A 20,990-nucleotide genomic window follows, 5' to 3' on the forward strand; every position below is an offset into this window, starting at 1 on the left:
TTGCGCAAATGCCTTGGGTATTAGCCGGATTTAACAACTTGCACAAATGCCTTGGTCTTAGCCGGATGTAGTCACTAGCACAATTGCCTTGGTCTTAACCGGATATAATTACTAGCATAAATGTCTTGGGACTTAGCCGGATATCATTCAATTGCTCATGCACACATATACATCAATAATCATTACACATCCATATTTCATTTTCGTTACTAAGGCTCAAACACAAACATATCACTAGCATAATTGCCTTGGGACTTAGCCGGGTATCATTCAAATACTCATACACATAAATCAATAATCATTACACATCCATATTTCATTTCACATAATTCGAGTAGGGTCATTTCTTGAGGACTTACCTCGGATGTCGTCGAGACGGCTTCAACGGTTATTCGACCACTTTTTCCTTCCCTTTATCGGATTTAGCTCCCCTTTGCTCTTGAGCTTAACGAATACAAGTAGAAGTATTCAATATTTTTATCAATAATGTTTACTTGTCAATCACATTCGGCATCTCATATCATCTCGCTTTATTATAATTTATCATTCAACCTTTAAACCAAAACGCCATTATATGACCACATATACTTACATCCATATATTTAAGCTCAAGAATTTTAATATAACATCAAGTGCTCAAATTACTCATGTGGCCGATTATACATGGTCATAATACACAAAAATCAAAATAAATTCCAAGACTTTCACATCATATATGTACTAAGCGAATCGTTGGCCAAGTTCACATACATTCTTCAACAATTCCTTCTTTAAACAAACACATCTAAGCCTTCCTTTCATATTATCAACTCCAACCATATACATTATTCAAGTATAACATTTTCATATTCGCAATAGTATTACACATAATAGCCGATTCTTCTTACTTTGTATTTATGCATCTACTTGATCATTCGTTTAGTTCAAGCACCCATACACCAAGATTCATCAAGTTTAGCATGAAACATAACCTTAATCCTCAATAACCATTATGGCGAAAGTTCTAGTCACCCCAAAATCACAATTTCTAACATGGGTCACCTAAAAAATACTTGGTAACTAGCTCAATTTCATCTAAAATTTCAAGGATTCATATGAATTTCTCACCTTATTTATGGCTTAGAAACCAAATGGTTGCTCTCTTTTCTCCCTTAGAATCGGCCAAGAAGAATCAAGAACAAAGACTTGTTTCTTTCACCCATTTCTAATTATTCCTTAAATCATAAAGGCAACAACCATTTCCCTAAACATCTTCCATGGCGAACACTTGTATTACTACCACCTTCAAAATTTTTGACATGGGCAAGTAAAGGACTTAGTAACTAGCTTCATATATGCAAAGATTTCAAAGACTAACATGGATTCCATACCTTAGTTCAAGCTCAAGTGACCGAATGCTAACTCTTCCTTTTCTTCTTGAAGGATCGGCTAAGCTAGGAGGAAGATGAACCAAACTTTTTTTTCTTTGCTCAATACACGGCAATGGGGAGGGGCAACCACACATACCCATTTTTTTTTCTTTTCTTCCTACTAACACCAATATAATAACCATTCTAACATCAACCATTAGCAAAACATGTTGGAAACATGTTCCTTTGCCCATAATTTGTCATGGCCGGCCACTAACCTTAGGAAATGGGATAATTGACATGCAACTCCATTTATTTCACTTCATGCATTATTAGGCCACTTAAAAATTCACCTATCACATTTTCAAGTCCTAACACATGGGTCCTTTCTTATAAATTAGCACCTAATTAATAAAAATCAAGACACGAAATATTTACGCATACAAATTCCACATACAATAAGCACAAAATATAACACCTAATTATTCTTGTGACTCGGTTTTGTGGTCCCGAAACCACTCTCCGACTAGGGTCACATTAGGGGTGTCACACAAGTCATGTACCCAACATACAGGCTATAGGCTCAATCATCTTTAGAGCATGAGCCTCCACTTATATTAAAGCACATGAGTTGTATAAGCATGGTAAGTGACTAACTTAGGATTTAGGTAAATCACACCATGAGCATCACAAGTGAATTAATTCACAAACGGATGCAGAATTAATTCATCTTGGGTCTAGTCCAATTTATCATTCTACCAATGAATGCATCTATGTCTCTACTCGTGTAGTCAATTGCTTCGATAGCCAAGATTAGCCATCTCCCTAATTGGAATTGTAGACGACATAATAATCTTTCTTAGTATTTGAATCAAATGCTCCTTTTGTTTCTTTTACGGGATTACGTTCCCATTTAGACTATCTACTGAAGTAAGTTGTAGTTCTTGTAATGTAAACGTTCCTTACAATACCATTTATCTTCAGTTTGAACTTTAGACAGTCAATGAGCTAATATTTGCTTGTCACAATTTCGCCATGCATGCAAAATATAAAAGACATAAATGCAAAAGACATAATAGTCAAATGTGAAATTAACTTTATTTATTTATTCATCATTCAAATAAATAGGAAATAGCTATATGTTTAATACAATATGGGTCCATTTCCCAACAAACCACTATGTCATTCCACTTACTTGTTAATGAACTAACAACAACGATTAAAATTTTTGGATATGGAAATGCAAAAGAGAGATGATCAAACTCTTGGGCTTTATTGAATTTCCATAAATTAAATGAACATTTTCTTAAACTGTAACACCCCTTACCCGAGTCCGAGACCAGGACTGGGTACGAGGCATTACCTGACTTAACCGCATGCACACAATCATTTCCCAGTTATGAAAACTAGGTCAAACTTAAAAATTTTCTCTTTTAATCTAAAAGTTCTTAATATGGGCCCATGAGGCCCAAATCACGTTTTGGAAATAACCCGGGATTAATCCCAACATCTTTGAAAGCTTTGAAAAATGCCACTTGAAGTAGGGCACACGCCCGTGTGGCCATTATGACATGGTCGTGCTAAAGGCCCGTGTGGTTCACATAGCCGAAGCATAAGGGGACACGCTCGTGCCCCAGCCCGTATAAATTAAATTCCAAATTTGATCCTACAGGGGTTTTCACATGGCCTGACACACGCCCGTGTCCATGGCCCATGTCCCTCACACGGCCATGACACGCCCGTGTCCTGGCCCTTGTCTAAAAACCTTGACATTCTATTTCTAACGTCAGCAACACTTTAGGGGCACACGACCAAGGCACACGCTCGTGGCCAGAGGCTGTGTCCTTCACATGGCTGAGACAAAAGGCCGTGTCTCTACCCGTGTGTTTACTACCATGCATACTGACTTGCAAATTTGAGGTGCAGGGGACACACAGTCGAACAACACACCCATGGGACTAACCGTGTGGACAATATAAGGCTATCTACCAAGCCTTTTTGCCACCCTGAAACACAATATAACACCCTCCATCATACCAAAGTCTAGCATGACATGATTTCTCGATCGAGCAACCATAACTAAGATCTCTACACATTTCACATATGTTTAAGCAACCAATTCATGCATTTTGCTATCCAAACATTGAAATTCACATGGTCAACCATACCAACAATTTCCCATTCATGAAAGACCTTCTTGTATTCATAAAACAACTTCAATTTTGGCCATTTTCATGGCCTTATACAAAATGAGTCAAATACTAAAGTAAGCCAACACATTTGGCCCTAAAACAATGTGACACTAAAATCAAATTAAAAGATCCTATACATGCCATAATCAAAATAAAAGAAATAATTATATGAAGTGCTTCAAATGATAGTGTGACTGACTTCTCCAACATAGGTGATGATCCACGAGCTACTTTGGTGGCACTATAAGAAAATGGAAAGGAAATGGGGTAAGCATAAAGTTTAGTAAGTTGTATGGAAATAAACATCAACTAATTATCATAGAACAATATGCTTATAACCTTTCATAGCCTATTCATGAATACCATAAATAGATATACACACAACTTACTCATCACCATCTAATACAATTCATATGGCATATATTGAGCCCACATCTCATACATTTCAAATAGTTACCTGTACCACTCACCACATGGTCATAACTTTTCTCATTTCGATATAAATCATATATCTTTTATTGAACCATTTGGAATACTACCGGATACTCAATAGCCTCGAACATGGGATAAAATGCCGACGCCATGTCCCAGACATGGTTTTACACTAGCTAGTACATTAAAGTCGATGCTGTGTCCCAGACAGGTCTTACACTGAATTTTATATATCGAGGCCGATGCCATGTCCCAGACAGGTCTTACACTGGCTCTCATCTATCGGTGTCGATGCCATGTCCTAGACAGGTCTTACACTAACACACAACAAGCTGAAGCCATGTCCCAGATAGGTCTTACACTAGCTTGTATATCCTGAGGCCGATGCATGTCCCAAACATGTCTTATACTAGCTCTCGTCTCAATGCCGATGCATGTCCCAGACATGTCTTACACTGGCTCACATACCACCCACTGTCATGGTATGAATATCCAAGTTTATTCCAAATGTTCAACCAGAAATCTTTACTTCATTAATTTCTCAACATGCATTCTTATATTCACAATCATAACAATTTATGCAATATTAATTCAATCATACATCATAAAAATATAGTTGCATTATTGACATACAACTTACCTCGGTATAAAAAACGTGAGCGACTATTTCAACTTAGTCTGTTAGCTTGGCTTTTCCCCGGTCTAAGCCCAAATTTTGTAATTCTTGGTCTAAAATAGAAAACAATTTCGTTCATTTAATCAGCATGTCAATCTAGGCAGTTAGAAATTTATATTTTGGGTAAAATGACCATTTTGCCCCTAGACTTTTACAAAATGACCATTTTAATCCTAGGCCCGAAAACTAATTTTTATCAAATTTCTTCAAGTCTTAAGCCTAGCCGAACCCTTTTTACTCTTATAGTGACTCAAAATTCCCATTATTAAACAACTTTACTCTCTATTTTTTACAAACTTTACAAAATGGTCCTATTAGGGTTTTCATTAGAAGTTCATTCACAAAAGTTGTTTACTACACAACTAAGATTCATTTTCTTCCATAAAAACTTAGCAAACATCATAAATCCTTTCATGGAAAATCCCTATACTATCAACCATTTTGCAAAATGGTCCCCCATTAGCTAGCTCATGCCATAAAGGTTCCAAAAGTACCAAAATTATCAAAAATGGGCATCTAAATCACTTACTTAAGAGAGAGATGAATGGATGAAATTTCAAGCTTCCAAAACCCTTAAAATAGCTGAAAATTTCGGTGGAGGAGAAAGGAAAAAATGAAAAAGATGAAGACTAGTCTCTTAGGGTATTATTTTATCATACATTAGGTCATCAATTTACCTAACCATTTGACCCATTGATTTTTCTTGTCCCTATGGCCGGCCATGCCTCTTTAATGGGGTCTAATTGCACTTTAAATACCTCCACAATATGATTCATATTCAATTTACACCTTTAGCTATCAAAACAAGACTTTTCCACTTTATGCGATTTAGTCCTTTTTCGCAATTAAGCTTACAAACATTAAAATTAATTCACCAAATTTTTCATGCACTAATATAATAATGCTATAACACCAAAATAGTAATAAAATTATTTCTTTAACTTCAGATTTGTGGTCTTGAAACCACTATTCTGACTAGGCCCAAAATCGAACTGTTACATAAACTATATACTTTTATTTTATGCCTACCATGAGTTTGATAAAATGTTTGTTTAACATTTAAGTTTGATTACGTGATAAATTGGTTGATGGTTGGTTGATTGTGTCACACCCTAAAAATCAACAAATTTAGAAAGATGAGTAAAGTACATATGTAAACTTGTAACACCCCGAACCCGAGACCGTCGCCGGAGTCGAACGCGAGGTGTTAACAGACTTCAACCCACTTATTGACAATTTTCAGACAAGCTGCCAATCTGAGTACTAGTCGCTCCAAAATTCATAACTTGAGTTTTACAACTCGAAAATCAGTTACGTAAATTTTCCTGAAACTAGACTCATATGTCCATCTACATATTTTTTCTAGAATTTTGGTCGAGCCAATTAGTACAGTTTATTAGTTAAAGTCTCGCCTGTTGTAGGGATCGACTACACTGACCTTTGTGCGTTACGAATTGGATATCTCCCTGTACAGGGCTTCAATACTAATGCCGTTTGTTTCTATAGAAACTAGACTCAGAGAGGAATCTACACATATATGGAATGACTCCTAATTATCTCTGGTTAATTTACAATGATTTTCCAAAGTTGGAACAGGGATCCAGAAACCGTTCTGGCCCTATTTCACAAGAACTTTAAAATCTGTTAACTTATGACTCATATGACCATTTCGTTTCTTCCATATGAAAGTAGATTCGTCAAGGTACACTTACATAATTTATTTGCTATTTAATACCATTCCTACTATTTTAGTGATTTTTCACATCCACGTCACTGCTGCTGTCAGCATCTGCCTTTAGTAGGCTTTACCTATTTCATAATTTCCATGATTCAATTGGCCCTTTTTACATACATAGCACAAAGCGTGATCATGATTAACCATTCCAATGGCTAATCGTTTCAAAATAATTCCATACCTCATAAGGGTCAACATACAAGCGATTATAGTTCTATGCTAAAAGCATATATAAGCCATTTTCGCATGGCTATCCAAGTTTACACAAACCGGAAGGTACATGACCTTCAACAAAGGATGGTCCTATACATGCCATTTCAAAGTTCAACCAAAATTTGTACCAAAATGGGGCTTCGATAGTGTGGATGACTTGACTTCTTTGATCCCGAATCCGATAGCTAACGAGCGAAACCTATAAAACAGAGAGCCAAAGCAACGGGTAAGCATTTTAATGCTTAGTAAGTCTCATGCAATGAAATCAGCTTTGACTAAGGTATTTTATTCACATGGCTAATTAAACCACTTTACTAATTCACATTCCCATACTCATACTTATTTCACATCACCGACCCTTATGTTCATACACAAAAGAACAACTTAGCCCAAGGCGGTAGCTCGTTTATCAACTTAGCGCATACTTACTTGTAAGAATTCAATTAGTACAAGCACATACAAACATACCTCATTGCTGGAATTTTCACAAGTGTATAAGCTGAAATTTTCACAGCAAGATTGCTCACTTCGAATCACATACTTTCGGATTTAACCGGATATAGCGACTCAGACGATTGCCTTGGTCATAACCCGGTTGGTGACTTGCACAAAGGCCTTGGTCTTAGCCGGATATATCAACTCATACGAATGCCTTGGGTCTTAGCCGGATATATCAACTCGCACGAATGCCTTCGGTCTTAGCCCGGATATATCAACTCGCATACGAATGCCTTTGGTCTTAGCCGGATATATTTCCAATGTTCACTTACACATATATCAATATTCAAGACACGTCCATAGTTCATTTTCGTTACTAAAGCTCTAACACAAAATATTTATCAACCTTTACTATTTCGGCTCAATGGCCACACAAACAAGGAGCATAATTTTGATATAATTCAAGTAGGGTCATCACTCGAAGACTTACCTCGGATGTTGTCGGCGATTTCGACGACTATTCAACTACTTTTTCCTTCCCTTTATCGGATTTAGCTCCCTTTGCTCTTGAGCTAATTCACACAAATTTAACTTATTAAAATCTCATCATGATAGCTTATGGCGAATATGACAAGGAGTGTAAATGGTCATATGGCCATCCTTTAGCTCAAATACACAATGGTCATGCACATTTTACATCACAACAAGCAATTCAATACATTCAAACATCAACGTGAAGTTCAAAGTACTTGGCCCTTATATACATTAGGCATCAAAGTTGCATATGTACGAAATCATAAATCGAACTCAACACATTAGTTAATATTCCTCTTAGCCGAATTTTCTAAGCCAAGAATAGGCATCAATATGCTTGCCTCAAACCGAATGCATGCACACTAATTACCCCTCATGTGGCGAATATACACTTAATACCACACAAAAAAAAACAGCATACATTTTACTACTAACACATTACATATCGTAATTCATTGCACATCTCTTATTTACTTCATAATCAACACATCATCACAAGCAAATATACACATTTCCAAAGCTTAAATCTTACTTACCATGCAACATGCATGAATTATACTTATGGATATATCATGGCGAATACCACAACACCACACCATTTCAATTTGGTCATGGTGAAACAAAGAACTTAGTATCTCATTCAAAAAAAATGCTAAAAGAAAATCTAAGAATCTTCAATCCTCCATCACATGTATCACTTTCAAGCTTGTTATTTAACATGCAATGGCATTAACACCACATTCATTTTGGCGAATTTCATTCCCATGACATAACAAGGATTTGAACCATGGGCTAACAAGAACATTAAGCTAGCAACTAAAAACATGCATGAACCTCAAACATACCTTAATCTTGATGCAAGTTTAGCCAACCTCTTCCTAATCCTCTTCCAAACCAAGTATGAAGCAAAACTCCTTCCTTAACCTTAGTATTTTCGCCAACAAGAGAGTGAAAAGAGATGAACAAAATTTTTCTTTCTTCCTTTAGGACATTCGCCAAGCTATGGAGGAAGATGGACACTTTTTTTTTTTTTTTGTTTCTCATCTACTAACATTAATTGTTTATTCCATACCCTTATTTTATTCTTTCCATCATAACCCATTTACCAAACATGTTTCATGACATGATTTTTGCCCATAAATCCTTGTCATGGCCGGCCACTAGCTATGGGGGAATTTGACATGCAAGTCCATTGTTTTGCATGCATCCTTTAATTAGTCATCACACATTTCCCTCATACTTTCAAAGTTTATTACTAGGTCCTTTCTAGTGAAATTCACATCTATAATTCTAAATCAAAGCATAAAAAATATCACACATGAGTTAACACACATTATAGGCAATAAAATAAATATTAAATTATTTTTATGCCTTGGTTTTGTGGTCCCGAAACCACATTTCGACTAGGGTCGTTTTAAGGCTGTCACAAAACTGTTTGGTGCATTGTGGTAGCATAGTTTGCCACCCTGTTGGCATGATGGCGAGTTAGAGCTTTGGCACATACTATTAAAGAATTCGTCCGTTGGTGGTATTTAAGGATATAATTTCAGGGTATTTCCAAGTAAAAAAAGACTTCGCTCGAGAATGGGTACGTCTAATGAAGAGTACGCCTTAGAGTTTTGGTTGGGCACAAGAGCCTACCAAGTGTATCTCTTACAAGAGGCTTAATTGTCTTTAACGCTACGCTATATGCGAGTCACTGCCAAAGTATAGTACACTTGGTTTATTTGAGCACTATTCAAGTTGGTTCTCATGACGAGATTAGTTGGGAGTTAGTTAAAGTGGTTAGACCCTCTCTGTGACTGGTCAACAGTGACGAAGATCTTCACTAGATTTCCTTTACTTCCTCTAGATTTTGTGGGAAAACTAGGAGATTACATTAGGTAAACATCGTCACTTGTCAAAGTTCACAGTAGGGGGATAGAGAGTTTATATCTAGTAAGGGAGTAGACATTTCTAATGACTTTTCTTTCTACTCTATGTTTTTGTCTTTCCTCCTAACCATACTTCTTCAAATATAAGGATAAGACGTCATTTAATCATTGGATGATTCAACCTTCTAGTAAGTTTATAGCCCTGTATGATATGACTATTGATGAGTGAGGATGATGAAAGGTGTAAGAATAGTAGGGCGTGAGTGTAAATAGTAGGGCGTGAGTGTAAGGCCCTGCTTGGGGGTTTTTCACAATTGAAACATTATTAAACTAACTGTAAATAGGGATTCTAATGAATGTTTCATGATATTTTAAACAATTGTTGCTGTTTGATAGGGAAAGACTGTCAAAATAGAAGCCCTAGGCTGAGGTAAAAGTGAGTCTCGGGTGAGTCTCTAAACCTAACTCCTGCATGTCATTTTATGTTGGTTATGGTATGGTTGATATTCCTATGAATAAGTATGTATTCTTGTAAAGTGATGTAAATATGTGTACATGTGTTTTCCAATAAGTATATGCAAGTATGTAAATGAAGTGAACAATAGGCGATATGATATGATGTTGTGTAGAATGCATGTATGGGGATTATGTATTAGAAAGTATGATTCTATCATAAATATAAATTAGATTTACATAGGTATCTTTATTGTAATGAGTCGGTTCATGGAACCTAGGTGTGTGTGATATATGTTGTTTATGTAGTCGTGAGTTATGTGAAAATAAAGCATAAGACCATGTAAGAAAGGCTCCATGACATCCACAGATATCGTATGAGGTATAAGACCATGTGAGAGAGGCTGCATGGCATCCACAAATATGATATGAGGTATAAAACCATGTGAGAGAGGCTTCATGGTATCTACATATATGATATAAGGTGTAAGACCATGTGAGAAATGTTCAATGGCATCCACTGTATTAGTCTGCCGGGACGATAAACACAGAACAGAGCTCCATCGAGACAATAAATACGGGAAGAGCTTTAGTGATGAATTATGTGACAGCCTAAATTGACCCTAGTCGGAAAGTGGTTTCGGGACCACTAAACCGAGTCATAAAAATAATTAGCCATCATAGTGGATGCTCATTATATGTACATATGCATGTGTGAAAATTTCATGTTTGAATTTTGTTAATTGTAAGTGAATTTTATCAAATAGGACTTATGTGAGAAAATTTAGAAATGTGCTAGGCAAATGTAAAGTGGCCTGTTAATGCATGTTGTGAAAATGATGGGCTTGCATGTCAAATTTCCCTAAATTAAAGCCTAGTGGCCGGCCATGACAAAGGGTGATGGGCAAAACATGTCATAAAACATGTTGTGTAAATGGGTTATGTTGGAATAAATAAAATAAGGAGTATGGGTAATAAAGAAATGGAAAAAGGAAAGAAGGTGTGTGATCCCCCCCATTGCCGTGAGTTGAGAGAAAGGAAACAAAAAAAAAAGTGTGTTCATCCTTTTCATTTCTTTTGGCCAAAAATTCTAAGGAAGAAAGAAGGAGTTCTTGCTCCATGTTTGGTTTAGAAGAGGATTAGGAGGAGGTTCGGCCAAACTTGTATCAAGATTAAGGTATGTTTGATGTTGTTCCATGAGATTCATGCATGTTTTTTTTTAGTTGCTAGCTTGATGTTCTTATTAGCCCATGGTTCAAATCTTTGCTATGTCATGGGGATGGTATTCGGCCAAGGTAGATTTTGTGTTGATATCATTGCATGCTAAATGTGAAGCTTGTTAATGATGCATGTGATGGTGGATTGATAACTCTTGAATCTCCTTTTTAGCATCCTTGAGTGAGACATTAAGTTCCTTGTTCAACCATGACCAAAATTGAAATGGTAAGGTGTTGTGATGCATTCTGCCATGGTAGGATATAGAAGAGAAATAAGGTTGTTGTTAGATGAAGTAGAGTCTAACAAATGAGCTCGTATGTGCATTAGTTGCTAGATGGAGAAGAATCGGCTAGCAAGTTGTGTGCTAAGGCCGAATGTAATTTGGTATATTATGGGTAATGCATGTGTTGAATTAGTGTAAAGGGAGAGGATGCTTTAATAGTGTATATATGTGTATTAGCCAAGTTTTGAACTTGAAACAAATGGTGTTTAGTCAACACAAGTGACCATACTTGTAGAATGTATTAAGTGTTGCAATCGGCCTTAGCATAGATGTGTATGTTCGGCCATTGGCAGCCTATTGATGGCTTTAGCTTGACTTAGAAAATTTGGCTAAGGGGAAATATTAGCTAGTATGTTGAATTCGATTCGTGATTTTGTACATATGTGACTCTAATGTCTAATGTATATATGGGCTAAGTACCTTGAGCTCCTCTTTTGATGTTCGAATGAATTGTATTAAATTGTTGATGTGATTAAAAATGCGTATGATCATTGTGTATTTGAGCTAAAAGGTGGCCATAAGACCTATCAAACTCCTTGTCATATTCGGCCATAAGCTAGCAAAATGAGACTTTGATAAGTTAAATTTGTTTGAATTAGCTCAAGAGCTTAGGGGACCACAGTTGGATAAGGGAAAGGAAAAAGTGATCGAATAGCCGTTGAAGCCGTTCGACAACATCCGAGGTAAGTTTTCGAGTAATGGAACTTAAATTATGATTCGATTAGATTATGTCTTAAGTAAATCAAAATCATGCTCTTTGTATGTGGCTATTGAGCCGAAATTGTAAATATGATAAGTGTCTTGTGTTGAGCTTTGGTAATGAAAATGAAATATGGATGTGTCATGATTTATTGATATATGTGCATGGTTCTTGAATGATGTCCGGCTAAGTCCCGAAGGCTTTGTGCTAAGTGACTATATCCGGACTAAGATCCGAAGGCATTTGTGCGAGTTACTAAATCCGGACTAAGATCCGAAGGCATTTGTGCGAGTTACTAAATCCGGGTTAAGTCCCGAAGGCATTTGTGCGAGCTACTATAACCGGGCTATGTCCCGAAGGTATTTGAACGAGTAGCTATATCCGGTTAAACTCCGAAGGTATGTGATTCAGGAATGAATGAACTTGCTGTAAAAATTTCAGTTAATACGCTTGTGAAATCCCAACAATGAGGTATGTTTCGTATGTGCTTTGAATTAGTTGAGCCCTTACAAATAAGTATTCGCTCAGTTGATAAACGAGCTACCGGCCTTTGGCTACGTTGATCTTTTGTGTATGAACATAAGGGTTGGTAATGTGAAGTAAGTATGATATTGAGAATTTGTGCATATGAAATTATCCGTTTAGCTATATAAATGCTATGCTTTCGTTGTGCTGGAATCCCTTGCTCAAAACTTACTAAGCATAAATTGCTTACTCCGTTTCTTTGTTTCTCTGTTTTATAGATTTTGGCTCGTCAGCTATCGGACTCGGGATTTTTGAAAGTCGAAGTCTCCCACACTATCAAAGCCTCCTTTTGGTACAATTTTGGTTGAACTTTGAAATGGCATGTAGAGGACTACCCTTTTTGTTGTTGGTCATGTACCCATGGATTTTGTGTAAATTTGGATAGCCATGCGAAAATGGCTTATATATCGTTTTAGCATAGTACTATAATCGTTTTGTATGTTGATCACTAAGAGGTATGGAAATGTTTGAAACGATTAGCCATTGGAATGGCTAATCATGATTATACTTTGTGCTATGTATGCAAAAGGGCTAATTGAATCATGGAAACTATGAAATAGGTAAAGTCTACCTTAAAGGCAGATGCTGACAGCAGCAGTGATGTGGATGTGAAAAATCACTAAAAATAGTAGGAATGGAATTAAATAGTGAATAAATTATGTAAATGAACCTTGATGAATCTACTTTCATATGGAAGAAACGAAACGGTCATATGAGTTGTATGTTAGGAGATATTTAGGTTTTCGTGAAACAGGGCCAGAACGGTTTCTGGATTCCCTGTTCCGACTTTGGAAATTCATTATAAATTAACCAGATATAATTAGGAGTCATGCCATATATGTATAGATTCCTCTTTGATTCTAGTTTCTATAGAAACAAACTGCATCAGTATTGAAGCCCTGTACAGGGAGATATCCAAGTCGTAATGGGCGAAGGTCAGTGTAGTCGATCCCTATAACATGGGAGACTTTAACTAATAAACTGTACTAATTGGCCCGACAAAAAATTCTAGAAAAAAATTTGTAGATGCATATATGAGTCTAGTTTCAGGGAAAAATCACGAAACTGATTTTCGAGTTGTGGAACTCAAGATATGATTTTTAAGGTGACAGTGACACAGTTAGCCAGCTGTCTGGAAATTTTTAAATGGACTGTGAAAATAAATATATTATGTCTGTTAGCACCTCTGTTCGACTCCGGCCACGGTCTCGGGTACGGGGTGTTACAAATTATTTGGAAATCCTATATGATGAATTCTGTAGAACTTAAGTGGTGAGATGTTAGTCTGCCTTGTGTGAGATCTGGGTAGGCTTGTGAGGCATTTTCGGATAAAATTCTCGATAGTGTAACCAACTGAGGAATTTGGCATAATGATTTGCCATGACTGGGAACTTTGTGTATTTAGAATATTTAGTGGTGAAAGTGTCTGCGAAACCTGGATTTTTTAGGTCCTGTATTGAATACATCTAAGATTTTATTGTTTGAAATAAAATGTTATATTCTTCTAACCAAGTTTATTTGTCTGCACTGATTTAAAGATACGATGTAACTAGTGTTCTGTTAATCACTTGGACCCGGTAAAGGAATCCATCAAGAGTAACATCTATTGGGTATTATTCTAAGAAGTGAATTCAACTACTGTCTGTAAAGAAATTGTGTAATAAGATTTGAAATATGGTATAAAGCCTGTGATCCGTTAATTGAGCGAAGTGTGTATAAGATGGTTAAGTGAAGATATTGGCATATGGTTATCCACCAACCAAAAATAAGAAAAGTATTCGCCAAATTCTGAAAGGAATTCCAGAATCTTAAAGTTAAGGATTTCAACAATAACATTAAAAGGTAATACTGGTTGAGACTCATTAAGTTCCATTGAACTTATAGGTGTTTCTTTGCAATGCAGGTTGTTAGGTTTGAACTAGTTCACCAGAAGGGACCAAGCCAGGAACGCGCCAAAGTAGTTAATCGTAAAGCGATATTATGCATACAGAGGGACATTTTTGAGAATATATTTTTAAATGAAAAGTAGTTTTATGCGCCACGATTGGGTTTATTTTAATAAATTTTTAAGTGGTATTGTCTTATACTATCATTGAGAATCAGTTGTCATCAAATAAACATTTATCTTCAGAATCTATGACTTAGAATAATAATAAATAGGTAAAAAGTATGTTCAGTAAAGTCTTCACCCATTTTAAAACTTTTGTTAAGTGTTTAAGTCTGGTGGGGCATCCTATATTCGGATTTGGTAAATCGGGTTAGGCATAGGTTGTTACAGAGTGGTTATTTGTTAGTTTAAGTTAATATTTGTTATTGATTAATTAATTTTTCGATTATATCAAAATGCTTAATATGCTAGAATTGACACCTCTAGTGGAAAATCTAGATAAACAAGACCAAAAGGAGAGTTTACCATTAAATAGTTCGATTTATTACGTCGAATAGTGAGACTAAGAGGAGATCTATATGCCTAGATGAAATCGAAAGGAGAACTATATGCCTAGGTGAAACCAAAAGGAGAACCTAGTTGGTATCAGTCTAGGATAAGACCGAGAGGAGATTCTTAACTAAGAGTGACACACAATATAATTTGTATAGGTTTATTAGCTTAGTTAGCGATTAAGGAATCAATTAACCATCGTTTTATTTATTTACGTTGTCTAAAACAATAGGAAGAACATTAGATTAGATTGTTTAATTGATAATTTAAATATAGTTTATAAACAATTTATATTTGAAGTTGTGCTGATAATTTTTGACTCGATTGGATTAGTAATTACTTAACTTGTAATTAACTTGATAAACAAATTTACCAATTTGCAATCCATTGGGTTCGATCCTTGGAATACTCGAAGTGTTCCATTGTAACACTTATAAATATTACAATTAATCTGTCACCCTTGTAGTACTCCGTTATATTTAATTGTATTTGTGTTGATTCATAGCCCTACTGCACATACGCCAGGGCGCGGTTATAAGACAATAATCAATCTTCACTTTTAGCCTTATACCATGTTGAAACTTGAGATTTAATTTGTATAGTTTGTTTTTTTATATAATTTGATCTTTTTACTTTTATAAGTCATTAGTTAGAATGATTATTTAATATTATTAATTATTTCAATCAAAATATTGATGCCAATTTTCTTAATAATAATATTCCAACAAGAAAATTTATTTTATCATGATAAGTTCGAAAGAATTATTTTAAGAGAAAAATACTTATAAATATTCTCAATATTATTTTTATTGTTGCATAATTATTAAGTGATTTTTAAATTTTAAAATGTAACATAAGTGAATTTAATAGAAGAGTTTTAACTGTAACAATAATTGAATCTAAATTTTAAATTTAAAAGTAAAATTTCTAAATTTTAAAACTAAAACAAAATTAAAATATATTTTAAAAGTGAGGGAACCATGCTAGTTTAACTATTTAAATTGGTAGTACCATGTTTCATGTTAAAATAAATAAATGCAACATTTTGTTTATTAGTAGTTGATCAATCCATTCCAGTACTAAAAATTGGTGTACTACTACTTTAATTATGTTAGCTGACAAAGTAAATAAAAGCTTTGTTGTTGCTTAAGAAAATTTAAACTATGGAAAATCAAATCGGTAGACCTCTAGTTTTGATTTTTTAAAATAAAAATTAAAAATAATTTTAAAAGAATAGAATAACTATGTTTACAAAAGGAAAGAAAGATCTCGTTAAAAAAATAAAATATAAAATGGAGCAAACAGAATGTTACAAACAAAAGCAAAACCATATTTGATTTCAAGAGCCACGTTGATTTTAATCTGCAGTTGTACCGATTAATATAATTGTAAGAAATAGACATATTTGTCTCTATCTAAATTAAGTCAACTCCATAAAATCTTACCAAAACTGCCATGGACTCCATATTTGCCGCACAGAAATTTTAGGCGGTCTTTAGTAGTAATTTTTAAAATATTTATTTTAACATAAAATTTATTTTTGAAGTAAAAGAAATATTAAGGGCTTATTTAGTTGTATTTTAAAAATATTTTTGATTTGAAAAGTGTTTTAGAAGAAAAATTGTATTAAATAGTTGTTTTTAACTGAAATTTTTGTTTTTGAAACACATTTTAAAAAATATTTTTGGAAAAAAGAAGTTAAAATCTTTAGTTTTTCTTTCCTAAAACATTCTTGGTGCTTAATTACTTTATACCCTCCAACAACATAGTATTTTCTTTCTGTTTTTCGTTTGGTGCTTATTTACAAATATGTTAAAATTATTAATTAAAAATAAAAAAAATTTTAAAGTAATACAAATATGTTAATATCTAATTACAAATATTTAATAATTATAATTAAATATTTAAAATATAATTTATATATTCTAATTAAATTTTATAAATAATTAATATTCATTGCTTAAAAATATTAAAATTTATGTTTCATATATTAAAATATTAACAAGTTATAATAATTTTTTATATTCTTACTAAAATATAATGATATTAACTAATTAGAACATTATTTAAATGCATATTTGTTACTTAATAATATTATGTCTAAAATAAATATTTTATTTCTCAAAATAATTTTTGATAATAATGCTAAACACTCTAATCTTAAACAAAATACTTTTCAAAAACATTGTTAAACTAACCCTAAAACAACTTTAAAGAAATTTTTAACTTTTCAAAATCACTTTTCTCAAAATTGAGAAATTAAAATTTTCAACTTTTCTCTTCTCTCCAGAAGCACTTGTAACAACTTAATTATATTCACTCCTCCAACACATGATGCTTTCCCTCCTTTGGTTAATTTCTTAAAAATATTTAAAATTAATTTTCATATATTAAAATATTAACAACAAACTATAATAAATTATATTTTATATTCTTATTAAAATATCATAATATTAACTAATTTAAACATTATTTAAATGCTTATTTATTACTTTATAACACAATGTCTAAAATAAACATTTTATTTCTTAAAAATACTTTTAACAACAATACTAGAACTAATTTAACATTATTTTTAAAAATACTTTTAAAAAGTACTTTGAAAAATGATTTTGAGAAGTATTTTAAGAAATAAAATGTCCATTTTAGATATAGTAGTATTAAGTAATAAATATATATTTAAATAATATTTATTTTAATAAGAATATAAGTTAAAATTTTAATATGTGAAATATAAATTTAAATGTTTTAAAACAATAAATATTAATTATTTATAAAATTTAATTAAAATATATAAACTATATTTTTAAAAAATTAAATATAACTATTAAATATTTGTACTTAGATATTAAAACATTTGTATTATTTTAAAAAACTCATTGTTGGAAAGGTGAAAAAGTAATAAAATATCAAAAGTGCTTTTGGTTAAAAAAAAAACTAAAATTTTATCTTTTATTTACAAAATACTTTTAAAAAGCTAAAATTACAGCAAAAAACTTGTTTAACAACTCTTTTCTTCTAAATGTCCTTTTCAAGCCAAAATTATTTTTTAAACAATACTAAACAAGACCTAAATACTTAAATCTTAAATCAAACTTTTCAAAATTTTCAAAATATTTCTCAAAAATATTTTTTTAACTATTCTAAAAACAATATTAAACTAACCCTACAATACAATACTCTAAAAATCATAAAGAAGTATGTAATGAACAAAAAATTCAGTATCTGAATTTGTACTTCATCGAAACCAGTTGCCAAAAAAAAAAAAAAACTACTTGAATTCAGCAGAATCTACAATAAACAGACTGACCATTCCGCAGGAACCAACTCTTAATGTTTACTTTGAAACATGGTTTGAAACAGCTAAAGACACAAAGCTCAATTTGAAATTCATTCTTAAATGTTAAATGCCATGTCTCTTGACATCAAGAAATATTGGAATTATTATTGGCATTCGTTTCAACTCACGCTTCTTTAGCTATACCTTTATGGGCTCGGGATTTTCAATATAAGTCGGCGCAATCTTACATATAGGCATGCTTTCATTTTTGCTTAGAAGCTTCATGGACGGATGAACCTCGATATCATGCATTAACACTCTACCATCTATGTCTAATTTGCTCACATCCACCTCGATTTTTTGAGGAATGTGTTCTGCCGGGCATTGAAACATTAGACTGCTTCTTATCACTTTAAAGTAGCCACCTGGTACAGCATCAACGTATCATTTGTCAAATAACAAAGCATAATCTGATTGTCAAAGACTACAATGAGATTAAGCAGGGGCAAATCAAAATAAATAAACGAAAACGGGAATACTAATAATAAGACGTATCATCACACGGTTTCTCCATTTGCAACACGAAAGCTGGCATTTGTGTTAGTCTGATTTACATGCTAGTTCCCTACAAGAAAATGCAATGAAAAATAGGCAAGGCAAGGCCATATGTCTGTTCAGGTTCTTGTGCATTATCGCTTGCAATAAAACATTCGGTAAGTTAACATCATTTAGTGTAATTGATAATATGAGAAGTGAGGAAAGACAATTAAGATTGGTACAACACGGCAAGAGGGTAAGTGGACAACAAGGACCAGAGCTCCAAGTATTGGTAACGTTAAAGATACCGGAACTCATTTAAGAAGTTGTAAAAAACTAATGGAGAAAACATTAATGTATAATTTTAACAAAATCCGATGACATAAAACTAAATAACAAATTGTAGCATCTAATCTTATTATCTATAACAGATCATTATAAAATGTGATTTATAAACCCCAGAAGTTCCAATATCATATTAATATATGAGATAATGTCGCATTTGGTACTTGTACTTTCATAAAATATTCAATGTAGTACATTTACTTTGAAAATGTCCAATGTGGTATCTGAACTATCAATATGTGTTCTCTTATGGTACCTGTGCTTTCATAAAATATCCAATGTGATACCTATATTTGAAAATGTCCAATATGGTACCTGATCTATCAATATGTGTTTTATTATGATACCTGGTATTATCAACATTAGTGAATTGCTAAACCAAGTATAATCACAAGACATAAGTCTCTAATTACTTCCTTTACCCAACAATTTCAGATAGTTAGCATATATAACATTTTTCATTTAAAAGAAGCAATGAACAAGCAAGTTGCCTATCATATAGTAAAATCTAAATCTTGCAAAAAATTAACATCAATAAGAAGATCAAATGGGGACAATTGCACTAAATTGCATACCTTTCTTAAGACCAGGGCAATCCTCTAATCCTTTGAAAACTACAGGCACATCAACCTTCAACTCAGTCCCTTCATCCGCCCAAACAAACACCAAATTCAATATTTTACCACTCTCTTCGTCCCTATGAATCTATAAAAGCAACCCAAATAAGAAAATTTGAACTTGGGGAACAATAAAAGCTACTAATAAACAAAAAAAGAAAGCGGGGAAAAGTAAAAAACTTGCCTTGATGGGTAAAACCGTCCCGGATTCAAGTAAGACAGAAGAGCCAGAACCGGCCCGGATCTGAAGCTGGAACCTAGTGGAACAAAAGAAAGGGAGTTGAACGGACTTGATAATGGATCGAATCTGCTTTCTTTCGGCAGTAAGAATTTGTTTCCTGGACGGGGAACGGTTGCTTGGGTTTTTCTCGAGCAAGCCTTGAGAGAAAACCACAGCAGGGATTCTACCTTGGGCTCTGTCACGGCTCGAGATACGGCTGCCGGTGCATTCTCGTGGGATAGCTTGGATGGTGTGGTAATGGTGTGTATTTGCCGGTGATGTTTGGACCACCGTTTTCAGGCCGCGCCACAACCTGAACATTTGGTCGGAAACTGTAATGGACTTCACCAGAGTTTGTGCTGTTGAGTGCTGTGAGTGAAATGAGGGTTTTGAGCATGGTTAGGTATTAGGGTTTTAATAATCTGGGCCAAATTCGGGGTAAGTTTTTAGTCTAATATACCTTAAATCTGACGATGAAAACATCTATAAAGCCCAAATGTTGGTTTTGGAAGAACAAGCCCTCAGCAGTGAGATTCAGACAGTAGGGGTGATATTAAAATTAGTGGTAAAATAAACATTTGATTCAATCGCAAAAATAATAGTGAGGTGAAAGTATAAAATGATAAAAGAAAGATATTATATTTAATTATATATATTATTATTTAACTCCATAATTGAGGAAATGTTATGAGTTAAATCAATACCAATTCGATTAGAAAAATTACGAAATGTTCTTCCGTAATTAAATTAAATTAAATTATTTTAAGATATTTTAGTCTTTTAAATTTAACTAAAGCCAATAAAAATAAAAATATGTATATGATAGAATTTGAATCCATACCAATTGAATTAATAAAATATAAAATTTATCATTCAATAAAAGTTTCATGTTAATAATATTTATACAATTTTATTTTAATATAAACAAT

At 33.5% G+C, this 20,990-nt stretch overlaps 1 protein-coding gene across 1 annotated transcript; it reads right to left on the reverse strand.

Moving 5' to 3' along the window:
- Positions 1-18,268: 18,268 nt before the first annotated feature.
- On the reverse strand, positions 18,269-20,644 carry LOC108476943 (uncharacterized). The gene is made up of 3 exons (XM_017779323.2): positions 20,026-20,644; positions 19,800-19,929; positions 18,269-18,767 (listed from the first exon to the last, which is right to left on the reverse strand). The coding sequence occupies exons 1-3, from the start codon at positions 20,380-20,382 to the stop codon at positions 18,541-18,543; spliced, it is 714 nt and encodes a 237-aa protein (XP_017634812.1). The 5' UTR covers positions 20,383-20,644; the 3' UTR covers positions 18,269-18,540.
- Positions 20,645-20,990: the final 346 nt, after the last annotated feature.

This window comes from Gossypium arboreum, chromosome 12 (genome assembly GCF_025698485.1).
Source record: "Gossypium arboreum isolate Shixiya-1 chromosome 12, ASM2569848v2, whole genome shotgun sequence".
Classification (NCBI taxonomy): domain Eukaryota; kingdom Viridiplantae; phylum Streptophyta; class Magnoliopsida; order Malvales; family Malvaceae; genus Gossypium; species Gossypium arboreum.

Coding starts and splice junctions, on each gene's coding strand:
- LOC108476943 (XM_017779323.2), bottom strand. CDS start 20,382: ATGTTCAGGTTGTGGCGCGGCCTGAAAACGGTGGTCCAAACATCACCG. Junction 19,930..20,025: donor GGACGGTTTTACCCATCAAG/GCAAGTTTTTTA, acceptor TTGCTTTTATAG/ATTCATAGGGACGAAGAGAG. Junction 18,768..19,799: donor TTGCCCTGGTCTTAAGAAAG/GTATGCAATTTA, acceptor ATGCTGTACCAG/GTGGCTACTTTAAAGTGATA.